Genomic DNA, 26,734 nt, shown 5'->3' on the forward strand with positions numbered 1-26,734 from the left:
TGCTGTACCTTTCATTGACTGATGAACAAGGACCCCCAGATCCTGTTGTACTTCCCCTTTTCCCAACTTGACACCATTTAGATAATAATCTGCTTTCCTGTTTTTGCTATCAAAGTGGATAACCTCACATTTATCCACATTAAATTGCATCTGCCATGCAACTGCCCACTCACCCAACCTGTTCAAGTCACCCTGCATTCTCATAGCATCTTGCTCAGTTCAATCGGGTTCAAGTTCAATCAGGCTTTGGCTGGGCCACTCAAGGACATTCACAGACTTCTCACGAAGCCACTTGGCTGTTGTCTTGGCTGTGTGCTTAGGGTCAATGTCCTGTTGGAAGGTGAACTTCCGCCCCAGTCTGAGGTCCAGAACGTTCTGGAGCAAGTTTTCATCAAGGATCTCTGTACTTTGCTCCGTTCATCTTTCCCTCGATCCTGACTAGTCTCCCAGTTCTTGCCACTGAAAAACATCCCCACAGCATGATGCTGCCACCACTACGCTTCACTGTAGGTATGGTAATAGCCAGGTGATGAGTGCTGCCTGGTTTCCTCCAGATGTGACGCTTGGCATTCAGGCAAAAGAGTTCAATCTTGGTTTCATCAGACAAGAGAATCTTGTTTCTCATGGTCTGAGAGTCCTTTACGTGCCTTTTGGCAAACTCCAAGCGGGCTGTTATGTGCCTTTTACTGAGGAGTGGCTGCTGTCTGGCCACTCCACCATAAAGGCCTGATTGGTGGAATGCTGTAGATATCGTTGTCCTTCTGGAAGGTTCTCCCATCTCCACAGAGGAACTCTGGAGCTCTGTCAGAGTGACCATCGGGTTCTTGGTCACCTCCCTGACCAAGGCCCTTCCCCCGATTGCTCAGTTTGGCTGGGCTGCCAGCTCTATGAAGTGTCCTGGTGGTTCCAAAGTTCTTCCATTTATGAATGACAGAGGCCACTATGCTGCTCGGGACCTGGAATGCTGCAGAAATTGTTTTAATCCCTTCCCCAAATCTGTGCTCGACACAATCCTGTCTTGGAGGTCTACGGACAATTCCTTCGTCTTCATGGCTTGGTTTTTGCTCTGACATGTACTGTCAACTGTGGGACCTTATATAGACAGGTGTGTGCCTTTCCAAATCATGTACAATCAATTTAATTTACCACTGGTGGACTCCAATCAAGTTGTAGAAACATCTCAAGGATAATCAATGGAAACAGGATGCACCTAAGCTCAATTTTGAGGGTCTGAATACTTACATAAATGTGATATTTCAGTTATTTCTTTTTAATTACTTTGCAAAAAATTGTAAACATCTGTTTTCGCTTCTTCATTCTGGGGTATTGTGTGTAAATTGATGATAAAAAAAAAAAAAAGATTTTAATCCATTTTAAAATAAGGCTGTAAAGTAACAAAATGTGGAAAAAGAGAAGTTCCCTTTTGAACACAGGGGTCTGAATACGTTCTGAATGCACTGTATATCCAGCGTTTAGGCATTAATAAAGCAGTTAATAAAATGGTTAATTCACAATTATGGGCAATATTTTTTCTAAAAATATAGCGAGCATCCAACAGGGCACATACCTCATTTTCAATATAATTGTTGAGATGATCCTGAACAAGCTGTTTGGGAAGTTCACTTTTGATCACCAATTCCACACTCTTCACTTTTATTTTGGGTTTTTGATCTTTACTTTCTACAGCTGGGTCATTCTGCAGAAAATTAAAGTTATGAAAGACATATCATAGAAACTGGAATTTTTGTGTGAGAAATGTGTAGTTTTACCAACTTTTTCTTCAGAATCTGTGCTTGGAATTTGAGAAACATCATTCTGCTCTTCATTTTGATCTTTTTGCTGCGAATGTACTTCTTCCTGATCAACTTGCATTGTGCCCTTAAAAAGAAAACAATTTAATATAAATACAATGATTAGAATAGCAAACAAGCATACAGGTTATTATATATTATAAAGTAAAGTAAAGTAAAGTAGCCTTTATTGTCATTCAGACCTTGTGGTCTGAACGAAATTTTGTTGCCTTGCAGTCCTACATATAGTAAAAAATGGCAATAACATACAAAAAACACAAATTAACATCCACCACAGTGAGTTGAATAATCCTCACTGTGATGGAAGGCAAAAGTCTTAAGTCTGTCTCTTCCCTTCTTATTCTCCCTGTGCGCCGAGGCGATCCAGGCTTCGGATGTTGTGACCCCGCCGGGCGATGGTAAGTAATGTCATAAGTAATGTCATTACATATTATAACAATAATATGTAATAATATCTAAAACTCATCTTGTTTGTGATTTTATCTGCGTGCATATCTACTCCCGGAACTACGCCAAAACGGTATACGATAGCACTACAATTTTTTGACCAACTTAATCACAATTGTCTTGTGGTGTGTTTTTATCGTATCGTTCAGATTGATGTTATATTTTACATTATTCACATTTTTAACTTTACAAAATCCAGTTTGAGAAAAAATCTGTTAGCAGCTATGTCACAATAGGATTCATTTACATAATCTGCCCCTCAGCAGTGTTCCACCCAGTGCAATGAGAGATTTGTTACATTGTCGTAAGGAGAGGGAGTGGGGGGACGAGAAATGTTATTGACATTTTAAACTTTATAAAAAACACTTTTCAAACCACTTTTCCACTGGCCCTGCCTGTCAGCCGCGTTTGACGTAACAATGGGGTCCCAAATTTCATTTTGTTTAAATAAAAGCGGCATGTTTGATTTTTCGCGTGTACTTGCCTTGCCTCACGGCTTCACGGGTAATTTTTATTTTATTTTACAACCGCCTCCACGGGTCCTCTCTTCAATTTATTAACTTTAACTTAATTTCTGCCGTCAACGGTAGCCACGCATGCGCAGTTTGGTGGAATATTGCGTTGGGGGAGCGGGCCAAACGGGTCCACACTTGTTTTTAATAAAACATCAATGTAACAAATATAAACGAGCAAAGTATTCACTGTGTTAATCCTCCGAAATTTAAACTTGGCTTACACGGAATAAACAATTCATTAAGTGCGCAATGCATTTTAATAAAATTGATTATTTAAATTTAAAATTTGTCAGGTTGAACAAAGTAATTACAAATTATCATGTACAACCATAGGTTTAAACACTTATCTCTGTTCAAATTCTGATGAAGTCTTCTGTTAACACCAAGGATGGAATGCAAAATCATTTCACTTAATCCGTTTATTGCCCTTATACTACAAATTTGTGCTGACCTAATGAAACACCAAATTCTGCTTGTTAGAATGTTATGAGTAGTTTTAACGCCGGGATTCTGTTGCAACTTCTATTGCTTTCTATTCTTGAAACCACAGTAAACAACTTTTAGATTACCGCTTTCTTATTTAAAAACTGGTATTAAAGTAAATCAGAATGAAATCCTTCAACTTGGCAATTCCATTGTAATTTGATCAAAATTATAGCCAATTAGTGTAAGGCATCAGTAACTTTGGTGCAATAGTTAATTTAGTTGGGAATTGCTGCAACAGCTATTACTACCCTATTAGTAAAATAGCCTTCAATACTAGTTCAATCTGATATTATTGTTTCATTCAATTTGCAATGTCTCAATTTAGAGCCGGATAATTTATTTGTCTGTACTAAGTTGGCAACAAGGGAGAAGTCAGCTGGAAATCAACAGTTGAGAAATATTTATAGTTCCACGCATGTCAGGGTGACAGTTCAGCAGAACAGGACTGAAGTTGAGATTCCCCCAGGACAGTCCCTGGTGAGACAAATACTTGGAAAATTACTAAAAACAAAGAAGGTTTAGGAAATTTAAAGGAGTTCAAGCAAATAATACCCCTTTCAGAGGACATTAATAAAAAACAAGGCTCCTTCAGCAACTTGCATTTAATTGGCGTTTCTACTTCCAGAAACAAGGCAGCAAAAAAATGCAAAATGTGAATTTCAAAACTGAAAACTCCAGCTATTTTGTACACCATACCTGATCATCAATTTTTGCATTTGCTGTGTCCCGTGATAGTTGTTCTGTTTCCATTGGAACATCGTCAATCTGACCACTGTCTGCTTTCTGTTTTTCAATCAGTGATGCACTGGACACATTGAAAATACCATGGATATTGACTCGAACTTTAACTTTCACTTTTGAACATTCACCATCATTTTGAGGAGTCACATTCTGAACAGTAAACCGACCTGATTAAAAAAAACAATTATATTGCAAGGATTAAATTAATTACTACTACGGTTCTTAGAAAAGAAAAATAGAAACAGGTGCATTAGACAATTTGGCCTTTGCACCTGATCCACCATTTCAATAAGATCATATATGATCTTTTACCTCAACGCCCTACTCCTGTACTAACCCTATATGCCTCGATTCCCTAATATCCATGACGAGGTCTGACCAGGACTCTATATTACAGCAGTGAAAGGTTTTTACTCTTGCACTCAAATCGTTTTGCAATAAATGTGATATTTCTCTTGGAAGTTCTTTTCCAATGGTGGTCCTGCTTGTTTACTTCTGGAATTTATCTCTTTATTCCACATTTAGCCCTTTGTTCCATTGCTAAGATGAGATCTGAAGTCAAGTGGTTGTGCAAAATCAAATTAATTGGTGGTGAACAGTTTTCCATGAGCAAGTGCCACCTGACAAAACTGTTGCCGACACCCTCCGTAATGTCGCTGGCGAATGACTAATCTGATTGGGTGGAATTAACTCAAGAGCTTAGTTCAGCATGTTTTATTTTCATACGTCTCGAAACAGAACAATGAAATTCTTACTTGAAGGACGGCATTAGATGTCCTACTTTTTTTGTGCAGACCTAAGCATCTTTCCACTTTATCACGCAAATATGAGTATTCTGGAATACTACTGGAATTGCTAGCCTGCTGGCAAGGCCATTTCCAAACTATGAATCATCATTTCACTTAAGTTATCTGATCCATAACCTTTGCTGCATCAGTGCTGTTTCATTGAGTATCATGGTGGAGTGAACTTAACCAGCTGCAGGCACATATTTATGGTAGAGAGGAGCCAGACATGAAGCCAAGTTGGATAACCCACTGCGCAATTCTGGCTATAATTTTAAAAGCCGAGTCTCACGTTGCGAGTTGACACAAGAGGTACCCCGAGTTAAAACCCATGGTAATAACGTACGAAACTCATGGACGCAATGTAGAGACTAGTGGCGCTAACGGCAGGTACTCGTGAAACTTGTCAACTCTTGCAAAAAATAAAACATGATTAAAATTTTCCACGAGTCAATTTTACTCTTGTGGTTAAAAATTGAAACATTAACTCGTTGTAATAACGTAGTGGCAATAGGGACATCTGCATTAAAGTAGAGTGGTGGGATTTAACTCGGGGTACCTCTTGTGTCAACTCGCAACGTGAGACTCAGCTTTAATATGTTGGGACCCAGCAGTCTTGCAACCTCTTTTTCTCTGTTTACTTGCCCACCACTATTCAAGACCAGAAGGGGCAAGATTAGAGCTTAAGTGTAGATCACTTAACTGTTTATTGCACCCCATTTTTGTTAAGTTTCAGCTTTGTCTGGTCACCACTTAAATGTCTGTTGTTGCTTCCACCCTGCACTTCACTGGTGTATTGAGCACTGATCTTTTGGGCTCGATTGAGCAAAAAAAAATTTTTTTTTTAAATGCCAGGGCACAGGTCACTTATTCTGACATGATTGTAAGGATTCTAAGTGCCTCATAGATACTCAATTTTGAGCTGCCAGATCTGTTAAGTCTATTCTATTTAACATATCAGTTATATTAGTTAAAACAAATGTAGGTCCCTTGCAGTCAGAAACAGGTGAGTTGATCATGGGGAACAAGGATATGGCGGACCAATTGAATAACTACTTTGGTTCCGTCTTCACTAAGGAAGACATAAATAATCTGCCGGAAATAGCAGGGGACCGCGGATCAAAGGAGATAGAGGAACTGAGTGAAATCCAGGTTAGTCGGGAAGGTGTTAGTCGGGAAGTGGTGTTGGGTAAATTGAATGGATTAAAGGCCGATAAATCACCAGGGCCAGATAGGCTGCATCCCAGAGTACTTAAGGAAGTAGCTCCAGAAATAGTGGATGCATTAGTGATAATTTTTCAAAACTCTTTAGATTCTGGAGTAGTTCCTGAGGATTGGAGGGTAGCAAACGTAACCCCACTTTTTAAGAAGGGGGGGGAGAGAGAAAACGGGGAATTACAGACCAGTTAGTCTAACATCGGTAGTGGGGAAACTGCTAGAGTCAGTTATTAAAGATGGGATAGCAGCACATTTGGAAAGTGGTGAAATCATTGGACAAAGTCAGCATGGATTTACGAAAGGTAAATCATGTCTGACGAATCTTATAGAATTTTTCGAGGATGTAACTAGTAGAGTGGATAGGGGAGAACCAGTGGATGTGTTGTATCTGGACTTTCAGAAGGCTTTCGACAAGGTCCCACATAAGAGATTAGTATACAAACTTAAAGCACACGGTATTGGGGGTTCAGTATTGATGTGGATAGAGAACTGGCTGGCAAACAGGAAGCAAAGAGTAGGAGTAAACGGGTCCTTTTCACAATGGCAGGCAGTGACTAGTGGGGTACCGCAAGGCTCAGTGCTGGGACCCCAGCTATTTACAATTTATATTAATGATCTGGATGAGGGAATTGAAGGCAACATCTCCAAGTTTGTGGATGACACTAAGCTGGGGGGCAGTGTTAGCTGTGAGGAGGATGCTAGAAGACTGCAAGGTGACTTGGATAGGCTGGGTGAGTGGGCAAATGTTTGGCAGATGCAGTATAATGTGGATAAATGTGAGGTTATCCACTTTGGTGGCAAAAACAGGAAAGCAGACTATTATCTAAATGGTGGCCGATTAGGAAAAGGGGAGATGCAGCGAGACCTGGGTGTCATGGTGCACCAGTCATTGAAAGTAGGCATGCAGGTGCAGCAGGCAGTGAAGAAAGCGAATGGTATGTTAGCTTTCATAGCAAAAGGATTTGAGTATAGGAGCAGGGAGGTTCTACTGCAGTTGTACAGGGTCTTGGTGAGACCACACCTGGAGTATTGCGTACAGTTTTGGTCTCCAAATCTGAGGAAGGACATTATAGCCATAGAGGGAGTGCAGAGAAGGTTCACCAGACTGATTCCTGGGATGTCAGGACTTTCATATGAAGAAAGACTGGATAGACTTGGCTTATACTCGCTAGAATTTAGGAGATTGAGAGGGGATCCTATAGAAACGTACAAAATTCTTATGGGGTTGGACAGGCTAGATGCAGGAAGATTGTTCCCGATGTTGGGGAAGTCCAGGACAAGGGGTCACAGCTTAAGGATAAGGGGGAAATCCTTTAGGACCGAGATGAGAAGAAACTTTTTCACACAGAGAGTGGTGAATCTCTGGAACTCTCTGCCACAGAGGGTAGTTGAGGCCAGTTCATTGGCTATTTTTAAGAGGGAGTTAGATGTGGCCCTTGTGGCTAAAGGGATCAGGGGGTATGGCGAGAAGGCAGGTACGGGATACTGAGTTGGATGATCAGCCATGATCATATTGAATGGCGGTGCAGGCTCGAAGGGCCGAATGGCCTACTCCTGCACCTATTTTCTATGTATCTATGTATATAATGCAATACACAAATCCTCCATGTGAATATAGGACTTCCTCCTCAATAATTGCAATGATTCCTGCCATGGAGAGATGTGTCCTTGGCAGACAGCATGCTAAAGACAAATTCAAGTTGGAACTTACGTTACCCTGCCACAAATACACTGACAGGAATGTCCTTCAGGATTCAGCCAATATATTTACTGGTGCAGCAATATACTCCTTAGTCTGCGTGCACATGGTGCCTTTGTTGTTTTCAGTGTTTCTTGAAGTATTGTTTAAAATGGAAGAACCATACTCCAGCTGAGGATAGGTGGCAAAAAGGTGGTTTTCTCACTCATTCAACCCAATGCAATGAGATTCATTTCAAACATTTTTTTCCTAAGAACAGGTTGAGGATGTCTACCACAATCATGCCAACTCTGGTGGGGCAGTCAGGGTGGAAGGACAGGACATTTGGCTAAGATGCAATTTTGAAAAACAAGAGATTTTTATTTTCTGAAGAGACGCAAGACAAATCAGTTTTCCCAATTTACAAACCAGTCATCATACGTTTGTGAAAAGAATCAGAAGGATGACTAGTTTGGGTAATTTTGACAAGACTGCATTGGGCGTTTAGATCTTTGCTTCATGGACACCTCATGTCTTTCTCTTTACTGTACGCAAATGAATTGGCTGGCCATTAAGTGTAGTTAAAGAATAAAACATTGCAAGGAGGATACATTTATTTCCTTACAAACACAATGGATTTTTAATTACAATCTGTTTGTTTAATTGTCACCATTACTATTATATCATTAACTGAACTTATGTTCCCATCTGCCATTGTAGTATTTGACTTCATGTCTCTCGGTTGTTCGTCTGGGCACTCGATTTCAAGCCTAGCAATTTACCTTCTGCACCACAATATCTCATAATCTTACTGTTTGGCGAGTCATGTCGTGTATGAGCAAGTCATACAAATCCTCTAGTGGTAAAGATGGAATGGACACAAGAAAGTTTGTGTAGGTTTTTGAGCAACAAATCTGACAACAGTGAACAGAAGATGCCATTTCATCTTCCCTTATGAGAATCACATTGGGTATTCTTGTTTTTGTGTAATAAATTGTGAACACTTGAGACTGGTGAGTCTAATGAGTCTTACCTATTTTGGAATCTGGATAGTAGAGCTCCCGTGGATTACTGTAGAATGCATCCAGGTCAAAAGGCTCCTTTTTGTAGAAAGTGATGACTTTTGAGAATGGTGTTGGATGATTTTTGCTGAAAACTTCATATTCTCTGTAAATAGTAAAACTCAAGTGTTTAATTGTCATATGCACTGGGACTGACCGGATCAATGAAATTCATACTTGCTGCAGTTTTACAGGCACATTTACACAACAAATAAATACACAACAAATTATCAGTTATACATGTTAACATGGTCATAGTAGCGCTGGCCGAAGAATTCAGTTACTGAGAAATAACCTGAAATGTAATATTAGAGTCTCATTGCAAATGAGACCAGCTTAGATGGGGCATCTTGGTTGGCATGGCCAAATTGGGCCCAAGGCTGCGCTGTCTGACTCTATTCCTGCATTATGGCCCAGCATTATGAACAACTTTTCTACAACAAATTTACTAAATTACTCTTAAGATTCAAGATTAGATTATGAATTTACATTTAAGAGGACTCTGGAATGAACCCAGCAGATTGGAGAGCAGCAAGTATGCTCTCACAATAAGAGGGAAGGGAAAACAGAGAAGTATTAACTTCTTAGCCCAACAGAAGCAGTAAGAAAAATGCTGGAATCTATGATAAAGGATCGATTCGCTCCTCCCCATGAACCTTCTCTCCTGATCCAGAGCCATCTCGAGGCCTTCTCTGCTGCCTCTGTGGTGTTCTTGATGGCTCTTCTCCTCGCCACTCCGTTGATGCCCAGTGCACTCAAGGCTTTGTAGAGCGATTGCCCTGCAAAACCTCTGCAGCCAACCTCGATGGGCATACACCTTACCTTCCAGCCCTGCTTACGGCAGTCTATGACCAGCTCTTCATCTTCCTCTTGTGGACCTCCTCCAGACGGTCCTCCCACAGCACTGTCAGTTCCAACAAGACAATGTTTTTTATCACCTCTGAGACCAGGAGGATGTCTGGCCTCAGGTTATCGTGGCAATGTGCTGTGGGAACATCAACTGTTTCACCAGGTCCACAGAAAGCTGCCAGTCCTGCGCAGTCGCCAGGATTCCTGACGGATTCCCTACTGCTGTGGCTCTTGGCGGCTGCACTCCGGCCTTCACGAAGGTGATCATCTGGGTGGTGGGGCGTGCTAGTCTGCAGCTGCTGATTCCCATGCTGATGGCTTCTGCAATGGGTTTAAGAACCTGGTTGCGACGCCATGTGTACCGGCCCTGCCCAAGAGCCGTCGGGCAGAAGCTCAGGATGTGTTCCAACGTCCCCTTGCCTGAGCATTGCGGGAAATATGGAGATTCCGCTTTGCCCCAGATGAAGAGGTTCGATGGGCTGGGCAGGACATCATACACTGCCTGGACCAGGAACTTGATGCGCTGTGGTTCAGCCTGCCAGAGCTCAGTCCATGTGATATTTCGGTCCATGGCCTGCTCCCACCTTGTCCAGGCTCCCTGCTGCCTCAATCCAACTGCTCTGGTACACCTCTCCTCCTCCACCACTGCCCTCACTTCCTCCTGGACCAGCCTGCGCCTCTCCTTCCCCTTGGCCTTGTCTAACTGTGGAGATAGGAAGATTCCCAGACCAGCTCTTCCCCGAGTCACTGCTCCCACCAGGACTCTGCGGCGTATCCGAGACTCCGCTTGCAGCACGGCATCGCCGGCTCTCCACTTCCTCCCAGTTTTCACCTCCACCCCTGCCTGAGCCACCTTGGGGTCGCTGGAGTCCCTGTACAGCATCACCTCTCTGGCCCGAGTTACCTTGAACTCCTCCTCTAGGGACTTCAGGGGCAGCTGGAGCTTGGTGTTATTTCCGTAAAGGGCGATGCTGCTAAGGCTCCTGGGCAGTCCCAACCACCTTCTGAGAAAGCTGCTGACTTTCCTCTCCAATCTCTCTACGATGGATATTGGGACTTTGTAGACAAGCAGTGGCCAGAGTATCCTTGGCAGGACATCATGCTGATAAATCTATGCCTTGAACTTGCCGGGAAGCCCCGACCGGTCCACTGCTCTCAACCAACTCTCCAGCTCCTGACAGGTTGCCTGGACAGATGCTGTATCCTTCAGGCTGCTGTTAAACACCTTGCCAAGACTCTTCACTGGCCTTTCGGAGACAGTTGGGATTGTCCTTCGATGCTGAAGCGGAACCTGTCCATGACTTGCCCTTCTTCAGCACCAGTGACCTTAATTTTCCTGGCTTAAACCTCATCCTTGCCCATCCAATCAGTTTCTCCAACCCCTGCAGGATCCACCTGCCTCCTGGCACTGACTCAGTGGTGACAGTCAGGTCGTCCATGAAGGCTCTGATTGGTGGTTGGCGCACTCCTGACTTGGTCCGAGGGCCCCGGCACTCTGGCTTAGCAGACTTGACGATCATGTTCATCGCCAAGGCAACAAGGATCACAGAGATGGTACAGCCTGTGATGATCCCAACCTCCAGTCTGTGCCACTCTGATGTTACTGACCCTGATGAGACTCTCATGCTGAACTGGTTGTAATAGTCCAGGATGAGATCTGACACTTGGCCCGGCACATGATGCTTGGCCATGACTGTCTGGATCAGCTTGTGCGGGATGGAACCGTAGGCGTTGGCCAGGTCAAGCCAGAGCACTGTCAGGTTTCCCTTGTTCTCCCTGGCTTCTCTGATGAGCTGTGTCACCACTCCCGTGTGCTCTAGACACCCCAGCACTCCAGACAAGCCTCCCTTTTGCACTGAGCTGTCGGTGTAGCCATTGCTGGAGAGGAAGTTGGTCAGTGCCTCGCCACTATGCTGAAGAAGATCTTGCCTTCAACGCTTAACAAGGAGATGATTCTGAACTGAAATAAAAGCAGCAAACACTATATGCACTCGGGTCTCCTTCCACACACCACCTTTCTACTAAGTTATAAGACAAGATAATAGGGTTATAACTACTCATTAACCCATTTATACATTCCTTTTGTTCTAGCCATCCTTCCTCCATTGTTTCTGCTATTAAAACTGTCTTGTCTATTTTCCAATTCTAAGAAATGTTAATTCTATACAAGGCTAAGTGTATTCAAGTGTTAAATGTTTCTAAGAACAGTAATTAAGCAGTCAGTGTGGATAATCATGTTTGAATAAGCTATTGGAGTTCATGATGGGCACATCCAACAGAGGAGATGAGAAGGAACCAGTGGATGTGGTATATTTAAGGGCCTGTCCCATTTGACGATTTTTTCGGTGACTGCTGGCATCACTGACTGACGTATCAGGCACCGAAAAGGTCACGGCGTGATTCCTCATGTGTCGCAACATTTATTTTGTCGCCACTGGATTTTGAAATGTTCAAAATCCTTCGGCGACCCTGATGACGCAGGCTATCGCCGAAAAAAATTGCCATGTGGGACAGTCAAAGTAGCATGGCCAAATAAATAGATGAACATTGTAGTCTCTGTGTGATGGTTATGTTGGGAATGAATGTTTAGTTGTCAGTACAATGTCAATCAAGTAGGCCGATTTGTTTGGACATTGTCACACTAGCATATTGCTTCAGCTCTCTTCATTCAGGCAGAGTGCTGCATCATTCTTCCGACATGCAATTTGAAGTTATCGGAAAGGCTTTGGGGTGTCCGCAAGAAAGTCACTCACTGCAGGGTACACTTTTGAACTCTTGGAGTTACAGTATATGGCTGGTTAGGTGAATCCTAGGAGCTTGAAGATAATGTCAATAGTAGATAGTCATAGAGTAATACAGTGTGGCAACAGGCCTTTCAGCCCAACTCACCCGCAACAATGTCCCAGCTACCCTTGTCCCACTTGCCTACGCTTGGTCCATAACCCTCCAAATCTGTCCTATCCATGTACCTGTCCAACTGTTTCTTAAATCTTTAGACTCTTTAGACAGAGATGGGCAATGCCATACATTTTGTGGTGCAAACATTAGTTGTTATTTATCTGTCCATGCCTGAACATTGACTACATCTTGTTACGAGCAGGCATGACTCATTTCATTTGCTGAAGAGCTGCAGCAGGAACTGAACTTTGCACAATAAACATCCTCAATTCTGACTTCATGGTAAAAAGATTACTGTCCCAGCAATATATTCCAGGAAAAGCACTGACTGATAAACTTGCAAGTATTTTAAAATAAAGACAGACAAGACATAGCACTGCTACAAAATTGGAGCAAAAGCAAACTGCTGCAACAACTCAATGAGTTGAGTAGCATCTGTAGAGGCAAAGGGACAAGGCCAGTTTCAGGGTCTCAACCAGAGATATTGACAATCCCTTTAGCTTCACGGATGCCGCTCGACTGCCAAGTTTCTTTGGCAGTTTGCTTTCTAATAAACTTAAATATAGATACTCACCCAAGCCCTTCTTCAGTTGAATTTTTCCATTTCAACGTGATTGGAAAGGGAGCCACATCTGTGATGGAAAATTCACGCACTTTAAATGCTGGTGAAAGAATTGCACACTGGATAGGGAGAGACAAAAAAAAGAGTAATGTAATTATAATTACTGTAACATCAATTAATGTTTGAAAAACAATTACTGTCAATAAAATGAGATTCAATTTGAACTAGACAATAATACTACCTTTAACTGGGTTTACAGAAAATAGCTTTTGCCTTACTAGTTACTCAGAGAAGCTGAGGAAAACAGAGAGCCGGATTTGTTTCCATTAAGAGCTCAATACAGTTAATATAGAAATTCAATTGAATTGGATCATTTTTCTTCATGATATTGAAAATCTGATTTTCTCTGTAGAAGCAAATATGTTTTGCGACTTGCTGAAAATATATTGCACTTTTTCTTTTAAAAGTCACCCTCAATGCTCTTTGTGCATTCTGGGGGAAATTTGAACTAATTTATGCATGTCCAGAACTACAGCATCTTACTAAACCCTTTAAAGCTAACTCCACTACTTATCTCGGTCCTTCTGCATCCCTTCAAGGCTCCCCGACCTCAATTTACTTTCACGATTTCTAAAGGCTACAGCTCACACCTGCCCCAAACTCCCAGTTACAATTCTCAGCCCCAAGCAGTAATCATTATGAAAGTTCTCATCTGCTCACCTCCCATCACTCCAACATTGTGGAACAGGCTTTTTCTTCAAAGGTCTTTTATTGTCACATATACCAATTAAGGTACATTAAGCAAATTACCATTCAGCCATACGAAAAAAAAAGCAGCAAGACACACAGCTACATAAGTTAACATAAACATCCACCACAGCAGATTCCCCACATCCCTCACTGTGATGGAAGGCAATAATGTCCAATCTACTTCCTCTTTATTCTCCCGCGGGGCGATTTATCCATCAGGGCGATCGCGACTCCTGCAGCCGGCGGTTGAAGCCCCCCGCGTCGAACGATCGAAACTCCTGCAGCTTGGACTTCCCGAAGTCTATTTACACCAGCACCCATGATTGGAGCTCCGAGGCAAAGGGATCGCAAGCTCCGCGATGGTAAGTCCGCAGACGACCGTGGTGGAGCTCTCAAAATCGGTCTCCAGCAGAGGCCGCCAACTCCTCAATGTTAGGCCGCAGCGCGGACAGAGATACGATACAGGGAAAAACAAAAACTCAAAAATAATAAAATTGCATCTCCGTCAAGGTAAGAGATTAGAAAAAGTTTCCACCAATACCCCCCCCCCCCCCCCCCCCCCCACATAAAACAAGCCAAATAACACTAAAACAATACATTTAACACATACAATTAAAACACAAAGAAGGAAAGGACAGACTTGGCGAGGCAGCCAATGCTGGCGCCACCCGGTGGATTGATAACTTCCACACCACCACGCTACCCCAACACCATCAGTTCTTGACAACTGTGCAAATTTTATGGCAGCATCCAACCACCAGCTGTGCACTTTCCAGTGACCTGACCCAAAAGCTCTTGCGTGGATGAATTGGGCTGAATGGTCCATTTCTGTGCAATATGACTATAACAAATTCTTACAGCACTTCAGCCATTCAGTCCATCACATCAATAATGCTTCTTAGTAGAAATAACCTGACTATCATTCCCTTGTAGTCTTTCACATTTCCTCCCAAGCAGTACATTTTAAATCATCACTGCTCTGCTGCCAACTACAAAACAATATCCAGGAAAACTTCCGTTGAGAATTACATCAAAATATAAATTACATGCAATCCAGAGAAAGGGGAAGATGACAAACATGATACAGTAACCAATCTCCAGCAAAAAAAAGGATCATTTTTAAATTTATATAATCACACACTTGCAAGAAACATACCTGCAGTGCACATCCTCTTGCCACAGCTTCATCCGCATTGAGGGTTGTGCTCACTTCTTTGTGAAAGAACTTTGCAATTCTCTCCTTCACAGCTGGACTTCTTGTTGCACCCCCCAAAATTTCGACAGAATAGATATCTTCAAACGGCAATTCTATATTTGAAATACATCAGTTACTAGTAGGTAAAATAATTTGCAACATATGAATACTTTGCAAAAATAAATGGTGCTTTTTAAATTCTAACATGTTTTACTATCATGTACTGACCAAGTGCTTAACAATTAACAAGTGCTAGGGTAGTATAAGATCTAGAAGGAGGTGGTCCTGAGGCTCTTAAAGAGTATTAAGTGGATAAGTCCCAAGTTATTGAGGGAGGCAAGAGAGGAGAATGCAGAGGCCTTGATGGCCGAGGTCCCAGTGGACTGAACATAGAAATTAGGTGCAGGAATTAGCCATTCGGCCCTTCGAGCCTGCACCATTCAATATGATCATGGCTGATCATCCAACTCAGTATCCCGTACCTGCCTTCTCTCCATACCCTCTGATCCCCTTAGCCACAAGGGCCACATCAAACTCCCTCTTAAATATAGCCAATGACTGGCCTCGACTACCCTCTGTGGCAGAGAGTTCCAGAGATTCACCACTCTCTGTGTGAAAAAAGTTCTTCTCATCTCGGTTTTAAAGGATTTCCCCCTTATCCTTAAGCTGTGACCCCTTGTCCTGGACTTCCCCAACATCGGGAGCAATCTTCCTGCATCTAGCCTGTCCAACCCCTTAAGAATTTTGTAAGTTTCTATAAGATCCCCTCTCAATCTCCTAAATTCTAGAGAGTACAAACCAAGTCTATCCAGTCTTTCTTCATACGACAGTCCTGACATCCCAGGAATCAGTCTGGTGAACCTTCTCTGCACTCCCTCAATGGTAATAATGTCCTTCCTCAGATTTGGAGACCAAAACTGTACGCAATACTCCAGGTGTGGTCTCACCAAGACCCTGTACAACTGCAGTAGAACCTCCCTGCTCCTATACTCAAATCCTTTTGCTATGAAAGCTAACATACCATTCGCTTTCTTCACTGCCTGCTGCACCTGCATGCCCACTTTCAATGACTGGTGTACCATGACACCCAGGTCTCGCTGCATCTCCCCTATTCCTAGTCGGCCACCATTTAGATAATAGTCTGCTTTCCTGTTTTTGCCACCAAAGTGGATAACCTCACATTTATCCACATTATACTGCATCTGCCAAACATTTGCCCACTCACCCAGCCTATCCAAGTCACCTTGCAGTCTCCTAGCATCCTCCTCACAGCTAACACTGCCCCCCAGCTTAGTGTCATCCGCAAACTTGGAGATATTGCCTTCAATTCCCTCATCCAGATCATTAATATATATTGTAAATAGCTGGGGTCCCAGCACTGAGCCTTGCGGTACCCCACTAGTCACTGCCTGCCATTGTGAAAAGGACCCGTTTACTCCTACTCTTTGCTTCCTGTTTGCCAGCCAGTTCTCTATCCACATCAATACTGAACCCCCAATGCCGTGTGCTTTAAGTTTGTATACTAATCTCTTATGTGGGACCTTGTCGAAAGCCTTCTGGAAGTCCAGATACACCACATCCACTGGTTCTCCCCTATCCACGCTACTAGTTACATCCTCGAAAAATTCTATAAGATTCGTCAGACATGATTTACCTTTTGTAAAACATGCTGACTTTGTCCAATGATTTCACCACTTTCCAAATGTGCTGCTATCCCATCTTTAATAACTGACTCTAGCAGTTTCCCCACTACCGATGTTAGACTAACTGGTCTGTAATTCCCCGTTTTCTCTCTCCCTCCCTTCTTAAAAAGTGGGGTTACGTTTGCTACCCGCCAATCCTCAGGAACTACTCCAGAATCTAAGAGTTTTGAAAGATTATTACTAATGCATCCACTATTTCTGGAGCTACTTCCTTAAGTACTCTGGGATGCAGCCTATCTGGCCCTGGGGATTTATCAGGCCTTTAATCCATTCAATTTACCCAACACCACTTCCCGGCTAACCTGGATTTCACTCAATTCCTCCAACTCCTTTGATCCGCGGTCCCCTGCTATTTCCGGCAGATTATTTATGTCTTCCTTAGTGAAGACGGAACCAAGGTAGTTATTCAATTGGTCCGCCATATCCTTGTTCCCCATGATCAACTCACCTGTTTCTGACTGCAAGGGACCTACATTTGTTTTAACTAATCTCTTTCTTTTCACATATCTATAAAAACTTTTGCAGTCAGTTTTTATGTTCCCTGCCAGTTTTCTTTCATAATCTATTTTTCCTTTCCTAATTAAGCCCTTTGTCCTCCTCTGCTGGTCTCTGAATTTCTCCCAGTCCTCCGGTATGCTGCCTTTTCTGGCTAATTTGTACGCATCATCCTTCGCTTTGATACTATCCCTGATTTCCCTTGTTATCCACGGATGCACTACCTTCCCTGATTCATTCTTTTGCCAAACTGGGATGAACAATTTTTGTAGTTCATCCATGCAGTCTTTAAATGTCTTCCAATGCATATCCACCGTCAACCCTTTTAGAATTAATTGCCAGTCAATCTTGGCCAATTCACGTCTCATACCCTCAAAGTTACCTTTCTTTAAGTTCAGAACCATTGTTTCTGAATTAACAATGTCACTCTCCATCCTAATGAAGAACTCAACCATATTATGGTCACTCTTGCCCAAGGGGGCACGTACAACAAGACTGCTAACTAACCCTTCCTCATTACTAAATACCCAGTCTAAAATAGCCTGCTCTCTCGTTGGTTCCTCTACATGTTGATTTAGATAACTACCCCGCATACATTCCAAAAAATCCTCTTCCTCAGCACCCCTGCCAATTTGATTCACCCAATCTATATGTAGATTGAAGTCACCCATTATAACGGTTTTGCCTTTGTCGCACGCATTTCTAATTTCCTGTTTGATACCATCTCCAACTTCATTACTACTGTTAGGTGGCCTGTACACAACACCCATCAGCGTTTTCTGCCCCTTAGTGTTTCGCAGCTCTACCCATACCGATTCCACATCCTCCAAACTAATGTCCTTCCTTTCCACTGCGTTAATCTCCTCTCTAATCAGCAACGCTACCCCACCTCCTTCTCCTTTCTCTCTATCCCTCCTGAATATTGAATATTCAATCCTGAAGAGTGGCCAACTCTTTGTTTAAGAAAAGAGAGAATCCTGGGAACTATCGGCCAGTGATCCTCACGCCAGTGGTAGGAAAATTAATGGACAGAATTCTTTGAGATGGGAAATATTCCCATTTGGAAGAGAATGGGCTAATTAGGAATAACCAGCACAGCAGGTACATAGCAGGTCATGTCTCACTATCTTCATTGAGTGTTCTTTGAGGAGGTGACGAAGGAGATTGATGAAGTTAGGGCAATGTATGTTGTATATATGGATTTTAGTAAGGCTTATGAGTCTGAAGAAGGGTTTCGGCCCGAAACGTCGCCTATTTCCTTCGCTCCATAGATGCTGCTGCACCCGCTGAGTTTCCCCAGCAATTTTGTGTACCTTATGATAACGTAGGCTGGATTAAGAACTGGCTTATTCATAAAAGACAGAGGGTTGTTGTGAAAGGTAGATATTCTGGCTGGAGGTCTGTGAGCAGTGGATTTCCACAAGGATCTGTGCTGGGACCTCTGCTGTTTGTGATACTCACCAACCCATCTACATTTACTTGTGTAAGTTTGCTGACGACACCAAAATTGGAGGAATTGCAGACATAGGAATGCTGTCAGAAGATACAGTGGGATAGAGATCAGCGGCAGAAATGGGTGGGGAAACTGCAGGTGAAGTTTAACCCAAACAAGTGTGAGGTGATACATTTTGGGAGGTTAAATGCAGGGGAAAAGTATACAATTAATGGGAAGACCCTTAGCACTAAAGGTAGTGGCACAAGTAGATATTGCTCGAATTGAATACAAGAGTCAGAAGGTCATGATGCTACTCTATAGAATTTTGGTTAGGCTGCATTTGGAATATTGCGTGCAGTTCTGATGGCCCCATTACAGGAATGATGTGGAGGTTTTGCAGAGGGTGTACTGAAGATTTACCAGAATGCTGCCTGGATTTGAGCCACAGGGAGAGGTTGAATAGATTTGGATTGCTTTCTCAGGAACATCGAAGGTTGAGAGACTTTATAGAAGTACATAAAATTATGAGCGGTATCGAGGGCGTAGACAATCAGGACCTTTCCCAGAGTGGAAATGTCCAACACTAGAAGGCATAGCTATAAACTGAGAGAGGGAAAGTTTAATGAAGACGTGCAGGGCACATTTAAAAAAACAAAACACTTTTTTTTGCACACTTGGAACACTTTTCCAGGGGTAGTGGTGCAGGCAGATATGATAGTGGCATTCCAGAGGCTTTTAAATAGGCACGTGTAAATGCACAGAATAGAGGGATATGGATCATGTATAGACAGATGAGTCAGTTTAACTAGGCATCATGTTCGGCATAAACATTGTGGGCCGAAGGGCCCATTCCTGTGCTGCAGTGGCACAGCAGTAGAGTTGCTGCCTTACAGCCGGATGGATCTACACTTCTGCAATTCCTTTGCCAGAGATCCGGGTTTGATCCAGTACAGGTGCTGTCTGTACGAAGTTTATACGTTTTCCCCGCGAGTTTTCCCTGGAGTCTCCCACACTCCAAAAGACATACTGGTTTGTAGGTCAATTGGCTTGGTAAAATTGTAAATTGTCCCTAGTGTGTGTAGGGATAGGGATCGTTGGCCGGCACGGACTCGGTGGGTCACAGGGCCCTTTTCCGCGCTGTATACCTAAACTCTAAACGTAGAATCCTTCGTTTTATATGAAGAAATTTAAGAACAGTGCAGACATCCAAGTTAACAGAAGTTAAACAATGGGATCTACTTACTGACTTGTTCAACAATGCTTTTTAAGGGGGCCTCCACTCTGCTTAAAAGAGCAGTGCAGAATTCTTCAAACTGTACTCTGAAAAGGAAAGGCAGGAATTTTCCAATGTTATACTCTTGCTAAAAAAATTCTCAACATAAACAGTATTTTGGAATGGAAATAAATGACCAATTACACGCTGTATGACTATGATTAGCTTATAATGGTATCCTGTTTCAGTTATAAATATTTATCTATTAAAAGTACTAAGCAATATCACCAGCTTTATGGCATTTCAATTAGGTTAATTATGGTAAAGTACGGCACCATTCCCATCACTAACGCAGCCTAACTAAAATATAATATTAGCGTAGTTATGAGATTTTGATTAGAACATGGCAATTCTTGAATCTGCATAGAGTAGAAATTAATTATTACTTTTCCGCAGCAATCCATACCACCTAATCTTTTTTGGAAAGTTATTTTCACAAGAGATCAGGTCTAATGCGACTTTTATTTTCCACTTAAAATGTAGGTATTACGGACAAGGCAGTCATAACCTGCCTTCAACCTCCGCAGTTGTGCTGATGCAGGTATTCCAGTTGCACTATTGGATATGGAATCCCTGTGTTTAAACCTAACAACATATATCCACATATGTGAATTGGAAGGGAACTTACAGGTGCTGGTGGCATTCCCATGCAAATTTTATTTTTCCTTCGTGATTATGGGTTTGCAATAGTGTCTCAAAGTTGAATTGGAGAATTCACTGGTAACAGAAAGAATGCATACTTCGATTGATGGATCATGATAAGGTCATGCTGTGTAACTGTTTTACACCTTTAAGTAGCAGTATTCCTCACTTGGGAGGTGGGGAAGGGGGAACCCAGACCCAAAGGGGGGGTGAGAGATTGCAACCTTCACATGGACCGCCCTGTTTCGACTAATGCAATCAACCCTGTGTGCACAATCAAATAAGATCAAATAGAACAAGTTGTCCTACAACTTTAGGCTGTGCACGCCATACGCAAGAAGAAGACCCAAAGGGCTGGCTAGACTACCTTGCTGGAAGTCACCACCTGGTATTTTGGCACTCGGATTCAATTTGGTCATATACATTAGGAAGCAATGAAATTCCTTGTTTGCATGCAGCTCAGAGTAAATAATGGACATAATAGATACCAAGTACAACATTGAATGCAAAACAGTCAAATGGTGCAAGGCAAAAAAAAAAAAATTCTAAAACGTGTTAACAGAATAACTGAGGTACTTAAGAGTAAGATAACATGGCAACACCTCCAGTAAGAAGGTGTGAAAGAGGAGATTGGCTCAAGAGTCTGATATAATTGGAGATGATGTAGTTCTCAAGTCTGGTTATCCAAGTCAGAAGAGAAAAATGGGAATGGACAGAGTGGCAGGCACTCATGGCTGTACTTCCAGCCTTCATGATGCACCATGAAGATGGATTGGATGGAAGGAAGTGATTCGCCAGTAATGGACTGGGGTCTGTTTGCCACTCATGTTCAGGCAGAGAAAAGTAAATCAGTTGCCAAGACAAGCTGAGGTATAGTCCATCAAAATACTTTATAGATAATAGGTGCATAAGCCAGCACTGCCATTCATGGCTGATCATCCACAATCAATACCCCGTTCCTGTCTTTTACCCATATTCCTTGATTCCGCTAGCCCAAAGAGCTCTATCGAACTCTTCTGAATACATCCAGTGAATCGACCTGCTACTGTGGCAGAGAATTTCCCAAATTCGCAACTGTGATAAAGTTTTTCCTCATCTCAGTTCTAAATGGGGATCATGACAGAAGCCTCCTTGTGGCGATCCCCAGAAACAACGACACGATGCACTCCGTGACGAGTCGGGCGACCAATTCTGATAACATGTTGGACAACGACAGAAGCCAACAGCGAGCTATACGTCGTCTGACACACTAGCGAACGAAGTTCTAAATGGCCTACCCGTTATTCTTAAACTGTGGGTCCTGATTCTGGACTCTCCCAACATCGGGAACATGTTTCCTGCATCTAGCGTGTCTAATCCCTTAATAATTGTATATGTTTCTATAAGATCCCCTCATCTAAATTCCAGTGAATACAAGCCCTGTTGCTCCATTCTTTCATCATATGACAGTCCCGCCATCCTGGGAATTAACCTTGTGAACCTATGCTGCACTCCCTCAAAAGCAAGAATGTCCTTCCTCAAATTGAGAAGACCAAAATTGAACACAATACTCCAGGTGGGTCTCACCAGGGCCATGTACAACTGCAGAAGGACCTCTTTGCTCCTATACGCAACTCCTCTCATTATGAAGGCCAACATGCCATTAGCTTTCTTCACTGCCTGCTGTACCTGCCTGTTTACTTTCAGTGACTGATATACTAGGACACCCAGGTCTCGTTGAACTTCCCCTTTTCCTAACTTGACACCATTCAGATAATCATCTGTCTTCCTGTTCTTGTCACCAAAGTGGATAACCTCACATTTATCCATATTATACTGCATCGGCCATGCATCTGCCCACTCACCCAACCTGTCCAAGTCACCCTGCATCCTCATTGCATTCTCTTCACAGTTCACACTGCCACCCAGCTTTGTGCCATCTGCAAATTTGCTAATGTCACTTTTAATTCCTTCATCTAAATCATTAATGTATATTGTAAATAGCCGCGGTCCCAGCACCGAGCCTTGCGGCACCCCACTAGTCACTGCCAACTCATTCATTTCCAATTTACCCTCTACTCGAAGCATAGGGTGTACACTTTGCTGCATTAAAAGTATTAGAAATTGTGGAAACAGGTGGGAACTAGTTGTTTGGGGGTGGGGAGGGGAAAAGAGCAGGGAGAATCATTAGAGACACACTACATCCAGCTCACTCCCTGCTCAAACACAAAAACTGCACATACAACCTCAGGCACAGACGAGCGGACAGTATCGCCACAAATAGAACACGCTTTTTTAAGAGCTTCTTCCCTGCAACAGTGAGACTCTTGGCCAAAACACAACAAAATGAACTGATGTCCTGATATAGTGTTTGTGCAAGTTACAATGCTCTATGTGTCTTCTGTGTGTCTTTTTAAATTTTTTAAAATTTTTTAATTTTTAATTTTAATTTTTAACTTAACTTGACTCTCTGAATAGCCGCACAAGAGTTCCTATGTGTGTAAGCACAAATGGCAAATAAAGTTTTTGACCTTTGACCTTGAATGAAATGCAAGAGCATTTGTGCATGAAATGGATTTTTGAGCCATGGTGAAAAGGAAATCAGTTAAGGAAAGATGTATAGAAGTACTGTGTAAGAAGGAACTGCAGATGCTGGTTTAAACCGAAGATACACAAAAAGCTGGAGTAACTCAGGGGGTCAGACACCATTTCTGAAAAAAAGAGTGACGTTTCAGGTTGAGACCTTTCTTCAGGCGAAGAGTCTCGACCTGTCGGGATTTGTCCTGATAACATGAAATGAGTTTCTCAATCTCTTTCTTGTACTTCATCTCATCATTGATGTTGATCTGGCCATCAGCAGTGGTATCAGCAAAATCAGCAAACTTAGACAGAATTGGTGCTGTACTTTGTCACATGGTCATGAGAATAGAGATTAGAGCAAGAGACTGAGTAACGAGCACCAATATCAAATTTTAACTGACTGAGGACTGCATGTTCAAAAGTCAGATGCAGTTGGAGGCACCAAGGCAGAGGTCTAGGATTCAAGAGATGAACTTATTTGGTAATAAGGTGTTGAAGGCTGAGCTGTAGTCGATGAATAGCATATGGTATGTGTTCATATTGTCAAGGTGATCCAGGGCTGAATGTACTGTAAGGGAATCTAATGCAATGTGCGTACAGGGAAAATAAGTCTTGGAGGACGCCCTCCGAGATTTATGTTCCCTGTACGCACATTGAAAGGGCTCCAAATTGTCTGGGAGAATGGTACAGATATGGGTATTACCAATCTTTCAAAGCACTTCATTATGGTTGATGTAATTATTGAGACCAGGTCACTTCATTTTTCTTGGGAACTGGTGTGATGGAGGATTCCTTGAAGCCAATGGGGATAACAAAGCGTTGAACTGAGAGGTTGAAGATATGTTGATTAGTGCATCCAGGCTGGCTGTTTAGAGAATTTACTCTTGTAAAATCAGATCAGACTATTGCCACTGAGGTAGCAAGACATTTTGGTGATATTCAGTGGAGGGCTGCACCTTGGTGGAAAAACAGGGAACTGCAAAGAAAGACACACCTGCTGGAATAACTCAGCGGGTCAGACTGCATCTCCGGAGAACTTAGAAATATGACATTTTGGGTCAGGACCCTTCTTCAGACTGATCATGGTGATGGGAAGGCAGAAAGCTGGAAGAGAGGAGGGGGCAGGATAACGCCCGACGAGTCATAGGTGGATACAGGCGAGGTGATGTATTTTGATAGCCAGATGGTTGGACAAAGACCAGAGATGAAAAGATAAAAGATGTGAGATAAGGGTAGAAGGTGACAAATGTGAACCCAAAGGAACGAATAAAAGTTGAAACAGAGAAGGAAAAAATGGTGTGGGTCCAGAGAAGAGGTGGGAGGGACCAGGGAGAGGTCAGTTGGGGTGGGAGGGAATTAGTAAACTAAGAAGTTGTGGATGGAGCAGATTCCATGGAAGGTGGAAGAGGTGGGGTTACAAAGTGACTTATGGTCGGATCACCAGTAGGTGGTACCATGTGGTGCAAATATCAGAGATTAATGTGTTGGATGTGAAGGCTGGTGGGGTGAAAGGCGAGGACCAGGGGATCTCTGACACCCATATTGGCCAGGCAAACAAAGTTTCATCGGTTCAAAATGGGCATTGGAGATTACCGGGTAGAGATGCGTTGTTGCCAAAGATCACCCCTAATTTTAGTTTGTAGTCTGTGGTGGATTCCAGGCTCTATTGCAGTTGCCTGGAATTCGTTGATCGAATTGAGCCACCAGCTTGTTCTGGAACACTCTTGGCGTCCCTGATACCCATTCAGAGATGAGAAATTGTCCTTTTATACTGCACGTGATGATATTTCTTGAAAGCTTTGGATCTGAAGTATAGCAGAGAGTGAAACTCCCTGTTCATTCAAAGGCTTCTTGTTAGGATTGACGCCAATTGTTTTTGTTGGAACACTATCATCAACACATCACCTGATGCTGCAAGCAGTTCCAATTATCAATTTCTGCCTGAATATTGCCTGTGTCTTACATCATACAGGAACAGATTATATTTTATTAGGAATTAGAAATGCAATGAAACATTGTGTAATTAGACACAACTTTCCCAGTGTGATTCTATGAGAGGGGATCTCATTGAAACATATAAGATTGTTAAAGGCTTGGACACACTAGAGGCAAGAAACATGTTCCCGATGTTGGGGGAGTCCAGAACCAGGGGCCACAGTTTAAGAATAAGGAGTAAGCCATTTAGAACGGAGACGAGGAAACACTTTTTCTCACAGAGAGCGGTGAGTCTGTGGAATTCTCTGCCTCAGAGGGCGGTGGAGGCAGGTTCTCTGGATGGTTTCAAGAGAGAGCTAGATAGAGCTCTTAAAAATAGCAGTCAGGGGATAAGGCAGGAATGGGGTACTGATTTGGGATGATCAGCCATGATCACATTGAATGGCGGTGCTGGCTCGAAGGGCCAAATGGCGTGCTCCTGCACCTATTGTCTATGATAGGTCATGATTCAACAACTGATGATGGTTGAAATTGGGCATTGCTTGGCAGAACTCCTGTGGAAATTTGAGCTTAAATGACTGACCAACAATCACCTTCCTTTCTGCAATGCGAGCAATCACTGATTCCCTCTGATCTCAGCTTTACCATAGCTCCTGATGTCATGGGAAATCACCCATACCTATAACTGTGTTTCTAAAGGTTTTATCACATTGTAAACAACCTTCCAAATGTTTACTCTTTCTTTCATTTCAGCAGTTTAAAAAGGAATTTAAAATGGAAAAAGTACAACCAAATATATTTACCTATTCATTCTCCCAGAAACGTCGATGTCATTCATGAAGCACTCTATGTTCAATGGGAGATCAGAGGCATTTGCACTCATTAGCTTCTTTAATTTCTCACATTCTTGGTGTAGTCGAATTAAAGCTCTAACATTAGCCTTCACGTTTAGCTTGTATTTGGTCTTAAATTGATCACAAAAGTAATCTACCAAAACTTCATCAAAGTTTCTTCCACCAAAGTGGGGATCAAATGCTGTTCCCAAAACCTATAATTGTTGGGTTTAAAAACAGAAGTCAATTGACAGGAAATTATATCCTACATACAATTCTTACTACAATATGAACATTAGAGCTAAATGCTAACATTCAAAATAATTCAGAATACTGACATGTGCAAAGACCATTAACTGGATTAAAAAGTGCACGTAAAGGCAGAATTTTACAACCATTGATAGCTTATTTGAAACAGCAATGGGGGTGGGGGGGGGGGGGGGGGGGGGGGTGGAGGGAGGTCTGACCCATGTAAAGATTCAGGCCCACTAAGTCCAGAAGTGACCATAGGGGTCTAATTTATCCAAAAATATTACAACCAAATTAATGTTTCCCATTACTGTAATTAAAAAGTGCGACAATAACCATCTCGATAATACTAAAACTCTTTGTCGTGTGTGAGTGAGAGTGAGAGTGAGAGAATCTGGTTAATTTTCCTATCTTGTTCCAAACGATAGGCCACAGCCTTCCCATTTTCACACATTCTATTCACATTTTTCCCGTCGAGGCGATAAACAGCTTCCCGTTGCATTCCCACCTATATTTCCGAACTTTTCAATCGTCTAAAGATTTAAAAATAGCCCGAAAACTCACCCATTTCGAAAAAAAGCCAGTGACGTCACACTGCACTCGCAAGGCAGGAC

At 42.6% G+C, this 26,734-nt stretch overlaps 1 protein-coding gene across 1 annotated transcript in view; it reads right to left on the reverse strand.

Moving 5' to 3' along the window:
- Positions 1–26,734, reverse strand: part of hspa4l (heat shock protein family A (Hsp70) member 4 like) — a 71,869-nt gene that overhangs the window by 14,433 nt on the left and 30,702 nt on the right. Inside the window, exons 7-14 of the mRNA XM_033014545.1 lie at positions 25,842–26,086; positions 19,873–19,949; positions 14,958–15,109; positions 13,064–13,170; positions 8,715–8,848; positions 3,956–4,167; positions 1,774–1,878; positions 1,568–1,696 (exon numbers count right to left, since the gene is read on the reverse strand). Of these exons, the coding sequence (XP_032870436.1) occupies positions 1,568–1,696; positions 1,774–1,878; positions 3,956–4,167; positions 8,715–8,848; positions 13,064–13,170; positions 14,958–15,109; positions 19,873–19,949; positions 25,842–26,086 (1,161 nt within the window). The remainder of the gene's footprint in view (positions 1–1,567; positions 1,697–1,773; positions 1,879–3,955; positions 4,168–8,714; positions 8,849–13,063; positions 13,171–14,957; positions 15,110–19,872; positions 19,950–25,841; positions 26,087–26,734) is intronic.

This window comes from Amblyraja radiata, chromosome 1 (assembly GCF_010909765.2).
Source record: "Amblyraja radiata isolate CabotCenter1 chromosome 1, sAmbRad1.1.pri, whole genome shotgun sequence".
Taxonomy (NCBI): Eukaryota; Metazoa; Chordata; class Chondrichthyes; order Rajiformes; family Rajidae; genus Amblyraja; species Amblyraja radiata.